The following is a 20,130-nucleotide window of genomic DNA, read 5'->3' on the forward strand; positions in this document are numbered from 1 at the left end:
TTCTACACACCAAATATTCCTAGAACAAAAATTAACGAAATGTATCTAATTCTTGCAGGAAAAAAAGTGTTTCAGGATTGAGTCGAAAGATCATATCTAGCCTTATTCCAATTTTTTATTACTGACCATGCCAGAAATTGAAGGAAGTATTATTTTGTAGATATTTAATCATAATTGCTTAGAATATCCTAGAAGTGTGTAGCATTTAGGAGACCAAATTTTAATATAGTTGATTTTTTTCTTCTCAGATTTCTTTAAGGGAAAAACTGTATTTAATCACTGGCTGCCAGGAATATGTTATAGTAACATCACCTTTCAGCTAGTATCTGAAGCAACTTTTAATAAAAGTACTCTCGTAGAGTACAGTGGTGTCAGTCATGAACCTAAACAGCACAGAACTGGTAAGTCTTTCAAAGAATGAAATTAGTGAAAAAGTCATTATATGTTGTTGTATATATACTTTCTATCATTCTAAGATAATAGGTAAGAAAACATATATATTTTTAAATAATCTAAAACAAATTTTCTGTCCATGTAAAAGGAACTGAGCAATATATTCAATTAGAAAATTTTTAATATGCCAATGTAATCATAGATTTATAATCTTTGAATAAAAAAGTATACAGTGTTACCAAAAGTTACAATTAAGTTTCTTAACTGGATCATGCAGACATCAGGTTATTCTATAACCTGACAAAATGTTCATATGGCAAAAAAACAGATAGGAGATGTTCTAACACAGATTATCAGATTATTAAAGGAAAGTACTAGAATTCAGATGTGTCTAAAACTTGCAGTACTTCATTTTAGTAGCATCACTAGTATGAGGCACTGTTATATAATGGCTGGCTGGCTGGCTGGATGGATAGATGAGTAGATAGATGGAAAAATGGATGGGTAGAATAAATATACAACTACCAAATACCCATCCCCAATACAAATATAACTGACATTGTCCATACCTAAGGTGCCTAAGTACTCAGTAGGAGAACAGGAGATGCCATTCATACGAACACTGGAAATAGGCTATAATAAATCACCCTGAGACCCTGGCAATCTGAAATTCTAAGATGTCATGATCTCATTCATTAGGCCAAGGCAAAGAAACCATTTCAGCTAAGTAAGTTATTCACCTCACCTCAACATCTAAGATTCTACTTGTATTTTTCATTATTCAATTCAAGTAAAGAAACATTAATCAAACAACTTTTACCTGGGGGTTGTTCTACGTACTGAAAGCAGAAGAAAAAGTCTGATGAGATAGATTCCTCATCCTCAAAAAATGGTAAAGGTACTATACAAAAAGCAAAACATGATAAATGTTATAAAAAGAGGTGCAGAGTTATATAACTGCACAATGGAGGGAAAGATGAATTTTTACTAGAAGTTCATGAAAGAGGTGATACTTGAGCTTGTGGGATAAATGGAAGAATTTCCAGAATCTAACACCTAGCCTTAGTCTATTTACATATCAATGGGTGTTTACCACTGCAGAGCCTCACGGTGGGTAAATTCTGGGCAAGGGGTGGAGAGAAAATAGCCATTCTCTCCTCCCCTCCATTCCTGGCACCTAATTGGTCTGGTGCCAGTCAGTCACCACGGGCCTGCCCAAAAAGATCTTCCTGGAAGGAGCAGGCTGGAAGGAGAGCACATGCGAGAACTGGGCCTGGCTAGAGAATTTGAGCAAGCTGTGAGAAATAAAAAAGTTTCTCCCAACCTGCCCTTCCCCTTCCCTTACTTCGGTTTCACCAGATTCATAGGGGAACTTGCTCCGGGAGGGGAACCCCCTTGCTCCTGGAGCTACAGGGCTGCACCTGAAGAATTGGTAGGAAATGTTGGGAATAAAGACCATGCATGGTGCGTTCATAATTTTCTACCTCTAGAAAAGTACGTTTCCATAATCCATAAATTCATTTTGTGGTCCTATGTTCCATGTTAGAGAGTTGAAGCATGAAACTGTACCAACCTGTGTGTTAATGTTTTTAAAGGGAACTGGTATGTGCAACCCCTCCTAAATGCAACTATGTCACAGGGTGTATTTTTGTCTTGGGAGCTGAAAGGACACTACAGTTGCTTTCTGTGTAAGAAAGATCTAGGGACAGACTCAGTTTTTAATAATGGAGATAAGCTGAAGAATATTTGCATAACTCTGCTTGGAAGTGGGTAAGTTACCAGTTGGACAAGCACAATATCACAAGTTGATGTACTTGAGGTATGACTGGTGATACACTAATGTGTATACAGCATGAATAAAGAAGTACATGGTACATCTTAGATGTATGAATACTTGAGCCCACAGTTGTTCTTGATGTAAATTAATGGTGCAATAGAAATAAAACCAAACACTTATCTTATAAATCTGCTTGTGTATTTGACTCATTAATAGATTAACTATTCCCTATAGTAGAGTTAAAATTTCCTTGACAATGCAAATTCTCTTTTACAGCCCCTTATCCACCTCGAAATATCTCAGTTCGTATTGTAAACTTGAACAAAAACGGCTGGGAAGAGCAGAGCGGCAGTTTCCCAGAGGAACCGTTCATGAGATCACAAGATGAAATGGGAAAAGACAAACTCTTCCATTTTACAGATGAAACTCCTGAAATTCTCTCTGGCAACATGTCTTCCGGTTGGCCAGATTTTAACAGCTCTGACTACGAAACTACACCCCAGCCATACTGGTGGGACAGAGTGTCTGCATCTCCTGACAACGAAGATGAATTTGTCAGTGTACTTCCCACTGAGTATGAAAATGATACACTCAGGGAGACTGGGAAATCATCAGCCTCTTTCTCGGTTTTTCCTGTACAAATGATACTGAGTTGGTTACCACCAAAACCCCCCACTGCCTTTGATGGGTTCCATATCCACATAGAAAGAGAAGGTAACGTAATAAGAAATCAGAGGAAATAAGAAATGGTGCAATCAAAGAAAGGAAAGCAAAACATTTTAATATTACACTTTTAAAAAAAGACTGGTGATAGACAGTATTTTTTTTTTAATTGTCAAGAACGGGAGTAATTTAATCGAGCATGCAATGCAGGCTGGGACCAGAAAACAAAATTGAACAGATTGGATCAGAATCCACAGGATGGGGTTGTTTGTAAATTGCAAGTACTGGCAACTGTACGTACTTCCTGCCTGACATTATCACATACCCCTGCCCACATAGGAAAACCTGATATTTGGAAAGATTTTGAATTAAAATTCTAACCATCACAAATCATGAAATATCCTGGAGAAATTTTCTGTTTTCTGCTACACAAATTTGTGAAGCATCCAGCAAAAGAATCTTTCTGACTAAACGGCTCCTTTCCCATGGGGGTCAGACCTGGGTCCTGCTGCTGTAGCCCCTCGTTCCCCTTAGGGTCCCTTCCGGATCCAGCACCATTCACGTTTCCCCAAAGAGGAGCTGGTAATAGGATAGAATACGCAGCAACTGGTATTTCTACTATACCTATTCTACTATATATTGTATGGACTCATCCAGCATTTCTGAGAGTCATTCTTTATATTTTAGGCCACTAATTTATGAAAAGCAGGGCCATCGCTTTCAGTATATTAGAGTCATGAGTCATACCTGAATTATTGCTCTGGTAGGTATTTATAGTGATTTGCTGTTTGTTTTGTTTTTACAATAACATCCTTCATTATACTTTCCAGTCTAGTAATCTGAACTGCAGAAGTCTAAATTTGAAGTTAAAAATAGCAGCTTTATTTTCATGGTAGAGCTTTATGATCATGTAGTCTCATAAATGACAAATTGTTTGCCCCTCTTTTATTTAATACAATGAGATAAAAAATCTGTGGGTTCCTCTCTACTGGATTATAGAGCAATCAACCACACCCAAATATTATATATATTGAAATTCTTGGTCATTTTCAATTATTAGAATCAAAAGTCATAACATTTGCCTGGAATCACTTGTATAAAAAACAGTTCTCTTAATCTGTCTTTCATTTTTCTGTTCCTCAATATATTCTATGGAAAACAGGGTTTTGTAACTCAGAATTTTTGTAATGCCTATTTCCATGAAGGTTTTCACACTTTTATCTGACTGCAATGGGTTCTGTTGAAGACTATTGTAGTCACAACTGATGATAACTTCAAATGAAGTACTAAGCAGCAGGAGATGGACTTTGAAGCAATGTAAAAGTCATTTTTACTTTTAAAAGCCTTGGAAGCAAAGAGATGAAGGAAAAATATTGCAAGTGTCAGAAAATATATCAAGAAGAATTATTTCCAGCTAGAAATAATATTATATAGTTTAAGGGATTTCTGGATATTTCATGCTACCACAAAAGACTCATTTAAGATATTTGTTACTGGATATTTTTTATCCTTTGTATCTAGATGTGAAAGTCAACTATTGTTATCTTCTCCTAACATCTTCCTATTTTATGCATATAATTGTGTTGGGTAACAGTACATAAGAATACATGTTTATATATATACTCATTCTGGTTTTATTGATTTGGGCACCATATTTTAGTTTGGTTATTTCAAAGTATTGTGAAAAATAATTTGAACCCTTAGTCATCTTTTTTTTTTTAATAGTGCCTTTAGTTTAGAGGTATGATTGAACTTGACAAAAGGAAGGAGACAATATAAAAGAATACTTACTTTTTGTATTAATTGACTTGTCCGTGGCCAAGGCCCTTCCAGGTTTCACTTCACACATATTCTCTTTTTTATATATGATTTAGAAAACTTTACTGAATACTTGACAGTGGACGAAGAAGCTCATGAATTTGTTGCAGAACTGAAGGAGCCTGGGAAATACAAGTTATCTGTAACAACCTTTAGTTCTGCAGGATCTTGTGAAACTCGGAAGAGTCAGTCGGCAAAATCACTCAGTTTTTATATCGGTAAGTACCAAAGAATACTTTTGCATTTACAGGGGAGCCAGAACAATGGAACTAGAGAGATTGATGATTCACAGGCATCAATTATTCATCAAACCTTAGAGACCCTGAGAATTCTTCAAGGTCAGGAGAAGCCCAGATACATGAAATTTTGACAGCCGAGAAAATATATATATAATTAATAGTAGCAAACCTACCCAGAGATTCAACCTAAGAATTTTTTTTTATTATTGTGATAATTGAACATTATTAAGCTGCCCTCCCACACTAGCCATAACAAACTCTCCAGGGATATGGAGAAATATAACTTTTGTTTGAGGCCAACCAGTTTGGGAAATATGACTTTCATTTGAGGCCATAATGAAAATTAATATTGTCGGACTCTATGACAAGTCTCTTTAGAATACTGAGTTTATAGAATCCAAAAGAAAGACAAAAATTCAGGTGTAGTAAGACCAAGGTGGTCATCATAAAGCTGGCACAGGACCCCAAAACTGGAGCACCCTGTAAGTCCCAGTGTCAAGTGTCAGTGTGGCTGGATTCCATCAGTCTAACAGCAGAGCAACAGCCTCGCCTCTGAAGTTGCACAAAGAGTGTATGTCTATGACCTTTTTAGCTAATCTGATTACATTTACAAGAAGTTTAGAGGCCAAAAATCTGTTACCTCGCTAATCAGGACTTGAGGGTGCCTCTGATCAGCAGAAAGCAAAACCAGAAGCCAATGGATTAAAAATAGCTCTTTGAAAAGGAAGACCATCATATACTTTAGGTGGGATGAAACAAAAACAGGGAGGCAGAGCAAAGAGATCCGTTTATAGCAGCTTAAAAATGTAAATGTGCCATATAACATTTTCACTTAAGAAGCTAAAAATGCTCCCACTGGGAAAGGGCCTGAAAGGTCCATCAGACATGCAGACATATTCAGAATCGCCCTGCATGTCTTTCAGTTGTGGGAGGTCTGTGACATGAGATCACTTGAGATTAAGAACAAAGTTTAGCATTCAGTTCTTCCCAGGAGTCTAAAAGTGTTTCCTTAACCAAAAGGCTTCCTTGTCTGCCAGTAGACATCCACTGCAAGGTTAACAGCGTCCAGGAAATCTCCCTTAGCTGTGCTGGCCATGCGGGCTCCGCCCTTCTCTGAATTTCTATGTGTTTCATACGGCACAACATAAAATACAGGGCTTATTTGTGTACAGTATTTTTCTAGATTTATTTGATTTGTGTACATCTTGCTTCTAATACCGAATTATAAAACCCTAGCCTGGGGTTTACATTATTTGCTTATTTATTAATTCTGTTGTACATTCAACAAATACTTATAGAAACACTCCTGTGCCAAGCACTCTGCTCTTGAGGATCCAAATTGACTAGTGCTGTTGAGAATGTCAGAATTGCTCAAGAATATGACTATTTCAAGGAGATGCATATTAATATTCATCTAGAAAATATAGGGCACTAGAAATTTTGCTTTTTCCTCTGCCAATAAAAGAATGATCTTTTTAGTGCTCAATATATTCTGTTCTGCAGTAATGAGTTATTCAGGTGGGCTGTAGACCTTTGGTTTTAAAAAGCTAGGTATAAATACTATACTTAATTACAGATATAAATACTGTACTTAAATGAATGTCTTCAACACAGGGTAGTCACAGTCCATTTTCCTGATCCAGTTCTTCTGGTGTTGAACTATGACATTAAGATTTATTACATTACATTAAAATTTGTTATCTTGTTACATTATGATTTATATGTATGTGGTTTTGAAGGCTTTGCTCAGAGATGAGAAGGTAGAAATTTACATCAGTCACCCAACAGCCTTACATTTCCATGATGCCCATTTTTCAGGTGAAATAAAATGGAATCACAGAAAGTTTTGTGACTTCCCCTTGTGTCAGAAGGAGGATTAGAACCTAGGAACATTTGCTAGTGAAGTCCATGACCATGTGGTCTGCAGTGGCCTATTATTACCTCAGGCCGATGATCAGGTCAGGCCTAATGTAAAATCACAACTGGGTGAATTTGTTTGGCAACTTGCTCTGTCTGGCTCCCACTGCCCCAGTAATTTCTGCAATGGTAATAATGCTTCACATGTAGCAAGAACCCTATGATCAGTTTGGTCCCAGTGGTGCTTTGTGAAATACATAATCAGATAGCATCATGAGAAGCTGACTGATCACAAAGCACTGACCTGGGAGGCAGGAGGTCGGAGCTGGGGCCCAAGCACTTCCTGGCTCTGTGACACTGGCAGACCACTCCTGCTTCTGCACCTCAGTTTCCTCATCAGTGACATTAGGTATTAGATCTCTAATGCCCTTCTCAAACCTAACATTCTATGAGTTGTCCATGTGACAGATGCAAAGACTGAGATTCAGAGAAGTTAGGACATTTGTTCAAAGTTGCATCACTGCTAATGAGCAAAACTAAGTTTCAGGCCAACCTTCCTATCACCAGACCCGTGCTCTTCACTGTTTCTTAGTGTTACAGGAAGTTTCATACGGGGGTTAAGAGCATGGATTTTAGAACCACGCTCCTGTGTGTGGGTCTCAACTCTACTTACTCTATCTCTGCCTCAGTTTCCTCAACAGAAAGTGAGATTAATACTACTCCTTACAGGTTTATTATGAAAAATACAGGATTAAAATAGGTAAATGCATATAAGCTTAAAACAGAGCCTAATACATAGTGAGTGCCATATCTCTTGATCATCATTATCATCATTTTTTATTATTATTTCTGTTGCTCCATTTACCATGAGCCTAAGACTGCCCTCCCCAACTGAGCCACTGGCTGCTTTTCCTCTCCTGGGTTCCAGCCTAAGAATACCGCTTCCTATTAAGGAACTGAGAAATGTATCCTAAGCAAATAAAAGACAGTCGTACATTTGCATTCCACCAGAATTTTTTGTAGATAATAATGACCTTAACATTACTTGAGTCCTTCCTGTGTGTCAGGCACTGTGTTAATAACCACTTGGAAACCTAAGAGAATAGAGCTAATGGTGAGCAGCTCTCTAGAGACATTTTCTAATGAAGAACCCACCGTCTCCCTCAAATTCTCATCTAGGTTTTAGCCAGCTTCTTTAATTGAGCCAGCCTGTTGCTATTTCTTCTCTGATAGAGTCACACCTTGCCTCTTTGATCCTGCTGTTACCAAATTTAAAATTCTTCCACATGATTATAGCAGAGGCTAATTCAAGTCGAAGTAATTATTTCTAGAAACCAAAGATCCTAGCAACAAAGGAACTATAAACACTGGTGAAATGCCCCACTGCTATACCCACTCTTTTAAAAGACAAGTACATTCTGTCCAGTGAAGAATTTACCAGAATGATCTCAGATGCACAGAACAATTGGTGTGGAGCTTGTCTCTTGCTAGAACTCATTTTATTTCTGTCTCTGCTGCTGCCATTCAGGTCCACAATGAGGTCCTGCCTGGATACTGTAACTAGGCAGAGGATATAAAGACCTGTCAGGCTGGCTGCCGGTCTTACTCTGAATATCTACGTAAAGGCAAAAGAAAACAACATGATTTTTAAAACTAGAATCTTTCATCTCTGTCAGCTCAGCATGAAACCTGCCTTGTTCTCTGATTTGAAACATTCAGGTCCTTCAGGAGAGTGGATTGAAGAACTGACCGAGAAGCCCCAGCACGTGAGCGTCCATGTTTTAAGCTCAACCACTGCCTTGATGTCCTGGACTTCCTCCCAAGAGAACTACAACGGAACCATCGTGTCTGTGGTGTCCCTCACCTGCCAGAAACAGAAGGAGAGCCAGAGGCTAGAAAAGCAGTATTGCATTCAGGTAAAGGGAGGGAACTGCGGGCATGCCCACTCACCTGCCACCCAGCTCACAGGCAATGCCAGGAGGCCTTGGCAGGAAGCATGACTGACGTCCCCCAGGTGCACTGGGAACAGTGCAGCCAGGAGCCAGGACAGGAGTCAGGCGATGAGGGCCGTGGCTCTTCTGTTACATCATCTTCCTCTTCTCCTTTGGGACTCCCATCTTAACTTTCATTCCTCATTCAAGAGAACTTAGTGAGCACCTACAATGTGCTAGTACCAGGATCGATGTTGGGGGTCTAAATAATTTTAATACAACCTGCTCTTGCAGATTTTAAATTTAGTGAGACAGTGGAGAAGTGAACATATCATTACTGCAGAGTGTGAAACAAGGCCATGGATAAAAGTAAAATGATGGATGGAGAGGCCGTATGAGTTCCCAGAAAGAAGCTGCCAGGCATGAGTTAATACGTATTAGGGCAAGAGGGCTGGGAAACTGGCCAGAGAACTTCTCCCAGGGGAGGACACAACCAAGCAGAAGGTTGGGGAGACATTTTTTTGTTAGCTTGTTTTATGTTTTTTCCATTATTCTCCTTGTTGTTTTAACTATAAGAATAATGCATGCTTACTGGAAAAATAATTCAAAAAAGAGAAGCACTAAAGTAAAAAACTCCCCCTTCACTAATCACAACTGAGGAGTTTTGAAGGATAAGTAAGACCTTGATCTTGGATACTCTGAATACAGGAAACTGGGAGCTCAGTCCTGTTCTCCTAAAACTTGGTTTTTTATTTTCATAACATCAAATGTATCGATTCTTGGCATCTTACAAACACAATATTTACTTCCATAATGGTAAAAAAAAAAATAAATGATCAATTTGCAGGGAGTATTCTGGAATAGAATATTCAAAAAATGTTTATCAAAGTTGTTTGGGAAGCTGCCATTTGTCCCACGATGATTAGGCATTTAGTGACATTCAGAGTGAGAAACTTTATATTGATAACATGAATTCAGGAATTGTGGCCTTTGAGTCCTAGAAAGTCTTAAAGGCTGAGATGAACCCTTATTCAATGAGGCCTCCCCTTGACTTGAATCACAGTAAGGAGTAAATGCGCTAACCTGATTAGCCGATGATCCCGGCTCACTGTGCAACCTATTAGCTTCCTGGCCTGTGTGTACCAAAGTGACTGACTCTTCACATTGACGGAAAAATATGCTTCTCTTACAGAACATGACTTAGAACTTGACTGCTCCAAGGTACATTTCTTCCTTACTCAATCTAATGTGAACTTAGGTAACTTCTGCATAGAAGCCAAAGGCTAAGGTATAGGTAGATGTGAATTATGAATGAGCCAGAAAAGGCCTAAGTACACTTGGGCAATGGGTTCTTACCGTGCAAAACTGAAACTGAACATAAGGATTATAGAGAAGGAGACCGGTATTTAAAATGAGGGGTGGAGTGTTGGGTGTGAACTCATAACCACACGAACACTTTGAGGATTGTGTCATTACTGCACCACCATCGTCCATTTCCCACACTAAACACACACACACACACACACACACACACACACACACACTTTCAGATGAGGAAATATCAGCTCAAGAGGTCACAAAAACTGGCCTATATCATGTGGCCATTAATCAATTAACCAGATGTTTTCACCAAGACCAGTGTGACTTGGGCTTATTTCCTAAAGCAACCCATTATCCAGAAAGAAAAATAATATTTAGTTCTGTATTCATTGTTACTGTGATTCAATAGAAAATTCAAACTGTGGCTCAGAAATGAGAGTGATTCTAAAGCCAAACATACGCAGTAGTTCCCCCTTTTCCACGGTTTCACTTTCCAAGCTTTGATCAGCTGCAGTTGGGAAACATTATCCTTCTGATATATGGTCAGAAGGTCAGTAGCAGCCTAATGCTATGTCACTTGCCTCACTTCATCTCAACACACAGGCATTTTATCATCTCACATCATCACAAGGTGAAGCGTGAGTACAGTATAATAAGATGTTTTGAGAGAAGGACCACTTCTCTTACATAACTTTATGATAGTATATTGTTACCATTGTTCTATTGTATTTTTGGTTATTGCTGTTAATCCCTTACTATGCCTACTGTATTAACAATTAATAAATGTTTCCCTATTTCACAGTTTCACTCTCCCATAATTGTTTTACACATCACCTAGATCATCCATCAGATTCACTGCCAGGGCCCCTACTCTTCACTACAACTCCATTGATTTCTGGGTGCTAGGTGGGTGTTGTATAAGATGCTAGAAATATAACAGATTTTATTTGAACCTGGAGTTCATGAAGCTGAGTCTGGCCTCCCATGTAGGCACATTGTATCCACTGATTTGAATTTTTCCTCATCATGTGTATAGTTTTCATGTCTGGTTATTGTTTCATGTATATGTTTATATGCAAAGGTTCGTGGGAAAGGGACTTTTGTGATGTATCCCTAACAACCATTTTAGTACTATCCATTAATACATATATGTTGAACATAAACTTAGTGTTCAATCAGTGTTACATAAAGAACCTGGTCAATTCTTCAAAGTAACGTGCTTTTAACACTTTCTCACAGTTTCTGAAATCACAAATTTCAGAATTAAGAAACATCATATAATACACATACATATAATTTATTTTTATATTTGATCTTCTTTGGTCCGTAAGTGTTTTTGTGACAATTTACAGGAATGTATAATAACTAAATGACAAAAACAGAGAAAACAACAAATCAATCAATTAGCTTTACAAATAAAGAAGTGGTGAAGCTTAAAGTCCAGAGAATGAATCCTTAAGGGACTTGACCCAAGTCGCACAACTGGTTAGTATCAGAGCCGAGACCAGGACTCAAGTCATCTGACTTACTGGCCAGTGCTTGTATTCCACGTGCCTCACAAGAGGAGGGACACCTTCAGGGCCCATCTTGACAGAGTCAAGAGTAGTGACTGAAAGCAAGAGACTCCAGCATCAAACAGACTTGGGTTTTAGACCTGATTTTAATGGTTACCAACTATGAGGCCCTAGATGACTTTCCTCATCTCTAAGACTTAATGTCTTACTCTGTCCTGGAAGAAGCATATCCTGTCTCACAGGGCTACAGTAAAGATAAAGGGACTTAATGCTTAATGCAATGCACAGAGCTTATAATATTATTGACTATAGTCACCATGCTATGTATTACATCCCCATGACTTTATTTATTTTATAATGAGAAATTTGTACCTCTTGACCCCCTTCACCCATCCACCCACCCCCTCTACCCCTTCCCTTCTGGCAGCCCCATCTGTACTCTGTATCTATGATTTTGGTTTTGCTTTTTTGTGTTTGTTCACTCATTTGTTTTGTTTTTTAGCATCTGAATATAAGTGAGCTCATACATCTATCTTTCTCTGTTAGACTTACTTCACTTAGCATGATACCCTCTAGGTTCATATGACTGCATACTTAAGTGGTTATGATTTCTAGTGGTCATTTTAATAAGAATCAACTACTGCCTCTGGAAGATCACCCACCAAAAGGCTGGAAATGGTGGGAAGAGGATAGAAAGACTCCCTATTTACTTCATTTGCTCTTCTACTGTGTGAATGATATTTTACCATAAACATTAGAAGTTTTATCACTTAAAAGGTATTTTAAAGAAATAAAGCCTCACTGCTTCGTGGTGCATAATTATTCAGTTTGTCTCTTCAGGACATTCTCTGCCAGACAAGGGCCTTCTGGCTTCCAGCAGAATGACAATTCTAAAATATGGACAAGAAATCCTGCTATGAATGAAAATAGGAAAGAAAGGGTAGAAATGCTAATTTATTAAATCCATTTGATCTTATTTTGGTCAATTCATTAGAAAATAAATTTTGATATGCTGTTCCCCCTACTTACAGGTAGAGCAATGTTGTACCAATTTAAATTACACGATTTCAACTATGTGGAATCACTTTCTAGTATTGGAAATATTTAAATTCATATCACACCACCAGTACTGTATCTATTCTTAAAATCATGCAGAGACAAAAAAAAAAAAAACTTATAGGTAAGATGTCAACATTGTTCTTCATTGATTTGTGCTCCTTTCTGCAAAAATTTTACATGTTGTGGGTCCTAGAGGCCAAAAATTGATCAAATAGGAGTTAACTTTATTGATGCTCCAGTTTAAGCATCCTCACAATTCTATGAGGTATATAATTGTATTATCTACAGTTTATCAATGAGGAAGTCAAGGAAGAATTATAAATAAAATAAATAAATTATAAATAAATTCCTGTGCTTTTAAAGGATAGAGTCAGGATTTCATCTTAGGCAGTCCAAATAGAAAACCTGTGTTCTTCTCACTAAGCAAGACTGACTTACATATTAGAGGCACTAAAGGGCGAACAGCACCCTTCTTAACCTGTTAGTTAAAGCATCAATCCTATGCACACCAACATTCAACTTTAATAACTATGCTTTATTCACCTGTCTGTCCTGTTTTTCTCCAGATGGTATATGTTACATAACAAAAAGTTTCTTTAAAAAGAACAATAAAGAAGAGCTCATCTAAATGAGAAATGTTCTCTACAACATTTTATGTGCTCACCATAGCCTTGCAAAATGCTTACCTCTCTAATTCAGTGCTTAGTTAGCCCTGTGCCTTGCTGGTAGCATGGATTAGAGGTCACAAAGTTGGCTGTCAGTTCCAACACTAAATGTAAATCTGTGACCTTGGCCTTTCTCCGACCTTACCTTCTTGATCTATTAAATGAGAGATTTGGACTAGATAATCTCTAAAGTCATTTCCATCTCTGTAATTAGATATCATATTCTTCTATGTGACAAGAGACTAGACATCCCAGCCCTGATCTTTGTTTTCAGCTGACACTACAGTTCAGGATGCCAGACACTTATGGTAGTGCTGATCTGATTATGGTTAGAGGCTGACGTGTCTCTAGTGTACATAGTTACAGTTGACATTGATGGGTCTAAAGCGGTTCACGGGGCTTATTAAATCCAGCCGCAGAATTGGAATGTTCTGGGTTCCCTTCAGTGCTCACATAAACTGCAAATCATCCTAACTGAAATCTGACCTTCCACAGCATGAGTAAAGGCTTCCGGATTTCAATGGTATCTGGGGTTCCAGAGAATCCCTGAAGACAATTTCAGCCTCTGTGTCAAATCCTAGAAGCCCAGCTCTAAAGAAATCTTATTGGGTGTTTGGCTTAAAGGTGAACTCAAGCAAATCTATTATTGAAAATCTGGTTCCCGGAGCCCAGTACCAGGTTGTGATGTACCTAAGGAAAGGCCCTCTGATTGGACCACCTTCAGATCCCGTGACATTTGCTATTGGTAAGTTGCCAGCCGCAAGAAGAACTTCTCCGGAGTGCTCTTCAGAGGGGGGCAACGTCCAAGCCCGAGTCATTATCCTCATATATGGGGGGCCCATACTTGTTCACCCAATATTCTACCTTCAGAGTAATAAATAGCTAGAATCGTGTACCTGGAAAATGTTCTTATCCTCTGCTACTCAGGAAAAAGAAAACTAGAGGTTTCAACGTCAATGATTGTATCAGAAGAGTGAAAACACTAGTCATTAAATTGATGTTTGAAGCCATTGTTAATATATTAAACCTTCCTTCTTGGCTTTCTTTTTCACTCCCCACCCCCCACCCTTTCTTCTTAGTTCCAACCGGAATAAAGGATTTAATGCTCTATCCCTTGGGTCCTACAGCGGTGGTTCTGAGCTGGACCAGACCCTACTTAGGAGTGTTCAGAAAATATGTAGTTGAAATGTTTTATTTCAACCCTGCAACAATGACATCAGAGTGGACAACCTACTATGAAATAGCAGCGACTGTCTCCTTAACCGCATCCGTGGTAATGTCTCCTTCACCAGCTTTCACACTCTGCTGTGGGAACAGACGTGCCCCGAGGCACCGAATGTGTCGGGAAAGAGTTACCTGTAGATTAGGCCGTGTTGTAAATACACACAGGTAGCTTGCTACCTGCAAGGATTTTGTACTTGGTTTTGCTTTTCGGGTGTTTTTGCTTTACAGAGAGAGAGAGAGAAGAGCAGTAATTGTAGCTTTCACCCTAATTGAGTTATTTGTTAATCCACATTTTAGTAAAGCCATCAAGTGCTTATTGTTTTTCTCTGATACTGAGGAAAACACAAAGAAAGTTCCTTTAGTCATTCAACAATTAGTTGACACTTTTAACTAATGATGACTATTGTTGACATCTACAAGTTGGTTAAATACCTACAATGTCAAGCCGTTAGAGGATGCTTTTCAAGAGAGCTGGTAAAGATTGCTCTTTCTGAGACGAATAATTTTAAAAGAGCAGGTTACCTTACAGGTCAGGTATGAAATACACATTTGCCCTCTACCCAGATGATGACTAAGGTAATTGCCCTCCACCCAGGATGCATGCTTATGGCCCAAATCGGAGAATACAGAGTTATGAGAGGTCATTCATCTCAGAAAAAGGGGGACTTGTATGTACAATTACTTACAAATGAAAACTATTTCACTTGTGCAATATAACTTAGGAAACCGCAAAATGAAGACAATATTGGAAATATTTGACTCTACGCCTATGCATCACTTTTTAAAAATTCTGTTTGAATATCATTTTATTTATACTTCTTCCCATTCCAGAAAGAATTTTTCTTAATGGAAAATTTGGGAAATACAGAAAGGCACAGAAAGGAAAACAAAAATTACTTACTGGTTTTTTTGTGTGTGACCAAATAAAAATAACTATTTTTATCAAATATGAAAAATATGATATTCCCCCTTAGTCTTTTGTCTCCTTGCTCTGTTTAGCGGATAGCTAATCTGTTGCCAGCGTGGTACTACAACTTCCGAGTTACCATGGTGACGTGGGGAGACCCAGAATTGAGCTGTTGTGACAGTTCCACCATAAGCTTTGTAACAGGTGAGTGGTGCGTGGGGAATGATCCCCTGGGCTGAGGACACTATGTTGAAGTTGTTCTAAAGGGAGGCATCTCCAGAAAGTGCTGGGCGTTCCCCCACCACTGAACTGAGCCTCCGTGTCAAAAAAGATAATATATGCTTGATTCTAAAATTCCAACATGTGTTTAAATTATAGTCTTTAAAAATTAAAATATCATTTTTATTCTGAGTTACTGTCCTTGAGTTACGTGACCCTGTTTGGAACTGATGAGAACAGAGAGAGGGCAGACTGAGTTTTCAGCTCTGCATTGCATGCCATCGATTTTACCAATTTGGTGACTGTATTTGCTGGACTGCTTCCATTTCCTTATTAATTAAACCATTTTTAAAGTCGCAGCTGATTGCAGTGTTGCCCATTGCAGGAATTAAAATAGGCTTTGGAAGAAGGCAGACCTGGGCTGGAACAAGGCTCTGCTGCACATGACGTGTAACCTTGCACAAGTGAGCTTCTCTAAGCCTCAGTCTTCTTTTCTGGTGTAAAATGGGGATGATAACAGTATCTATTATCTATTATTACTTCCCATGTAAGTTACTTATCAAAATATGTGGCACTAAGTTTAAGTACTTAAAATTGTTAGTGTTAGATCCTCAGAGCCTTTTATTATGCCGTCCACAATCATACAGTAGAGATATGGTCAAAGAGCAATAAAAAGAGGAAATTCATCAAAGAAACACTATCTTTTATTTGAACTAAGAGTTTTCAAAAAATTTGGTTGGATTACAAAGCTGTAATTAGAGTTATAATGAGAAAAGTGAAAACTATGTTCAAATGAAGAACAATGGTGGTAAAATATTTTCATCACTGGACATTTTTATTCTGTTGAAATTTATCAGTGAAAGAAGATGGAACGAAATTAATCATATGTGAATTCTTATACAATCAATTTACATAGTACATCGCCTTTCTTTACAAGCCAAAGTCTAGAGCTTCCTTTGTTTGAGATGTTAATAGCAAAATTTGAGTAGGAAAGTGAAAAAAAAATGCCAAAAAATGGAGAAAACAGCAATTATTTGACAAATACTATATGAGGTTTTTAACTATATTAATAATCCCATAGTTATAATTAAACTTCACTGTATGAATAATTCATACAGCTTAACTTTATTGAGATTAACTCTCTGAGAATACCTTTCCTTCTCAAACAGAGCAGCTGTCTGGAAAAAGCTCAGACTTCCCATCTGAGCACCTGATTGAGCAGAACTGGCTCTGATAATTTCTAGCTGTATAGGTCTTTGAACAAATCACCTTAATGATCCTGGACTTCATTTTTCTCATTAGAACTCAAAATATTGCCTAACAACTGCCAAGCAGAGCAAAGCTAAGTGTAGTTGAACTCGCTGCAGTAAGGCAGAACCCCACCTGTCAGATGCTGCAGTGTCTCAGAAGGGGGACCTCATAAATGAAATATTAATAGGATTTAGAGTTCTAGACTCAAGTGGTGTAGTGCCTTTCAAAGCTGGGAGCTCACTGGTTGAGCAAATGACTCTGATGTAACAGTTTAGGAGGACATAACTAGTCTGGATAGTTGTATGGTTTTTAAGTGAGGTTCTTGCTCCAGTGAGCAGTCAATTGTCTCAAACAAATTGATCTTTGGAAAATTCTTATCTTTTCCCAGGACAAACCGCTAAGTAATGCTGACACTGGCGGTCCACAGTCTTATTTAAGCATATTGACACAGATGGCCTCAGTTCTCACATCTGCAAAATAGGCATAATAACACCTAACAGGAGAGTGTGAGAACTAATTTATATAATATAAATCTGTTAAAATATATATGTTAGCTGATATTTTTATACTTATATTTAAAACCAGTTGAAATTTTAGCTTTTTTTTATCTGTTGTGATCTAAAATGCCAAATTGTGTGATATGAAGAAAATAGAACAAAATATTTGAATTAGCTGTGATTTATGAGGACCTCAAGTCTATTTATTGTCTTTGTTAGCCAATTTACTGTACAAGTCAAAGTATCATGGCATAGTAATTCAGCTAGTGTACCAAGTTTAATAAACAAATAGTGACATCTTGTGGCCTTTCAGCAATACGATGGATTTTAAAGCAACAACAAAGTATAAAAATCTAAGGACTTGTGAGGAGGAGCTGTACCCTTCTGGGTTTGTGATTTTAAATGTTTCTTGTCCTCACTAGAATTAGAACACGAGAAAATATCCTTTGAAGAAATATAAGCATAGTGCTTATATGTAATGAAGTACATAAACATATGTGAAGAGACTATAAAGAAACAAAGCTTATTATCCTTTATTAGAATATTCTGAAATATGTGTTTGTGTTACTTGCTACATACATTATTGATAGTTAAGATTTTATTGTCAAACATATAGAAATGTTATTCCTATTTCACATGAGACAGAAATGTGTTTTTTCCTCTGTATGTTACAAATCTCTTCAGTGAATGTTTTTGAAAGCATAGTTAATTGTGAATGTTTGTTATGAGTATTAGTAGCATATTTTTAAGAATCTTTATGTTTCATATAAATTCTTCCCCAAATATTTCGGTTGGGTGTGTGCTATATCTTGGAATGGAATGCCTGTCTTCAAACCAAGATACGTGGAATTTAAATTACACTGTGTATGTTTCCTAACATCTTCAGAATTGTCAGTTACTTTAAAAAATAGTTAAAATATGTTTTCAGAGCTCATATATTCTAAAACTTGCGATGAACTCTACTCTCATTTAGAAAAAAACATTTAATTTAAATGCATAAAAATATAAAATAAATTAATAAACTCAGTGTTAGAAGTTAGCTTTGTAGCACGAAAAAAATCCCTTCCTTCTTTAGAGTTTGTTTCAGCAACATTTACTAAGAACCCATCTTCTGCAAAGATACTATTAATGATATTGCTTTGTTATTTTATGGAAATGACATTTATTTTCTGTCCCTCTAATCATGAATCCTACTCTCCTTTATTTCTATAAACATCTTTGCTGTACCACAATGAAAAAGATTTACTTTTTCTAGGACCCCAAAGTTTTGAGTACTGCTTGGAAAATAAACTCACCAATGCCTAAAGCTATTAATTTATTGATGCAACAAGCATACCCAATCAAGCTAACATTTCAGGAATCTTAGAACTGTGAATTTTGTATAAAAGTCCCTGATATCCTCAGGAACATAGGGGTCTGACTGCCTTGTGTCTCAGCCATACAAGGCAGGGTGCCTAGAAACAAGTACTCACCTGGTACCACCGACCTTCGCTGTTACTGAGATATCCAGACGTCCCCAGGACCATCACATGGCATGAATTTTAATTCTCCAAATTATTTCTATAAGAGATTTTGTGCTCTATTGATAAGTACTTCGATTATTATTAGTCTCTTATACAAAAATGTGCCTCTTTCCTCTCTATAGCCCCAGTGGCTCCAGAAATCACTTCTGTGGAATATTCAAACACTCTGTTATATATCAGTTGGACATATGGGGATGACACGACTGACCTCTCCCATTCTAGAATGCTACACTGGATGGTTGTTGCAGAAGGAAAGAAGAAAATTAAAAAGAGTGTATGTTTCTTTGAATCCCAATATTGGCCATCTGAATATTTATTTGCATAAACTATTGAAAATGATCAAACAAGCATTTATCGAGACATTAAACAAATGCATGCCAGTTGGCACTGTTTTGAGGTTCTGTAGATAGGACAGTGAACAAAAATTAAATTCCTCCTATCATAGAGCTTGCCTTTTAATCTTTGACAGTGAGCCATAATAGTTATAACTATTGGTTTCATTTATATTTAAAGTTATGACTTGAGCTTTTTCTTCAGGATATCAAACATTTTTAAGAAAACCACAGTGAATTTATTTTAGTATTTTCTATGTCTATCATCACCACTTAAATATTTGGGTATGGTGGAAATACTGATTTATTTTCTCCTGATTTATTAAGCTTTTTGATATTGTGTTAGTTAAGCTATGGACTAAACTACTGTAATACACAAGATAGCGGTTTAAAGAAAATCTGTTTATGTTTCTCTCATGCTAGCCCAGGACTAACAGGGTACCTCTGCTGTAAGGGATCATTCAGGGGGTCCAGATTCTTTCTATATTTTTGCTCCATCTACCACTATGTGTAGTCTTCATCTGCGTGGGTGAACTTTCTTAATTATCACATCCATGCTCTAGCCTGCAAAAAGGGGAAAGGAGAGGACGTGAAGGCCTGGCCCTAACAGGATAGGAACAGAATTATAAATTGCCCAGGTAGCTTCTACTTACAATCTGTTCTTCAGAATTAGTCACATGGACCCCTCTAGCTCTAGGGGGGCCTAGGAAATAAAGTCTTCAGTTAAGAAGCCAGGTGTCTACAGCAATGGCTATGTTTCTTCTGAGCTTCTCAACTAGGGCTGAGCAATGTACAAATCAGTAGCAACCAAGCAATGGCCTTTTCTAAAATTTGCTGTGAATATGAGGAAAAATACCAGAGTAATACCTATTCCAAATAAGGAAATTAAAAGCAGTGATGTTCTGATATGTATTAGGCTTGTTTAGAGCTACCTTGTATTT

The 20,130-nt window shown here is 37.5% G+C and overlaps 1 protein-coding gene across 3 annotated transcripts in view; it reads left to right on the plus strand.

Moving 5' to 3' along the window:
* Window positions 1-20,130, plus strand: part of PTPRO (protein tyrosine phosphatase receptor type O) — a 229,889-nt gene that overhangs the window by 152,026 nt on the left and 57,733 nt on the right. For all 3 annotated transcript variants that reach the window (XM_036909013.2, XM_036909009.2, XM_036908994.2), the window contains exons 4-11: window positions 249-401; window positions 2,447-2,884; window positions 4,708-4,869; window positions 8,467-8,663; window positions 13,861-13,981; window positions 14,316-14,509; window positions 15,460-15,571; window positions 18,980-19,131. In XM_036909013.2, the coding sequence (XP_036764908.2) occupies window positions 249-401; window positions 2,447-2,884; window positions 4,708-4,869; window positions 8,467-8,663; window positions 13,861-13,981; window positions 14,316-14,509; window positions 15,460-15,571; window positions 18,980-19,131 (1,529 nt within the window). The remainder of the gene's footprint in view (window positions 1-248; window positions 402-2,446; window positions 2,885-4,707; window positions 4,870-8,466; window positions 8,664-13,860; window positions 13,982-14,315; window positions 14,510-15,459; window positions 15,572-18,979; window positions 19,132-20,130) is intronic.

This window comes from Manis pentadactyla, chromosome 14 (genome assembly GCF_030020395.1).
Source record: "Manis pentadactyla isolate mManPen7 chromosome 14, mManPen7.hap1, whole genome shotgun sequence".
NCBI classification, from domain to species: Eukaryota; Metazoa; Chordata; class Mammalia; order Pholidota; family Manidae; genus Manis; species Manis pentadactyla.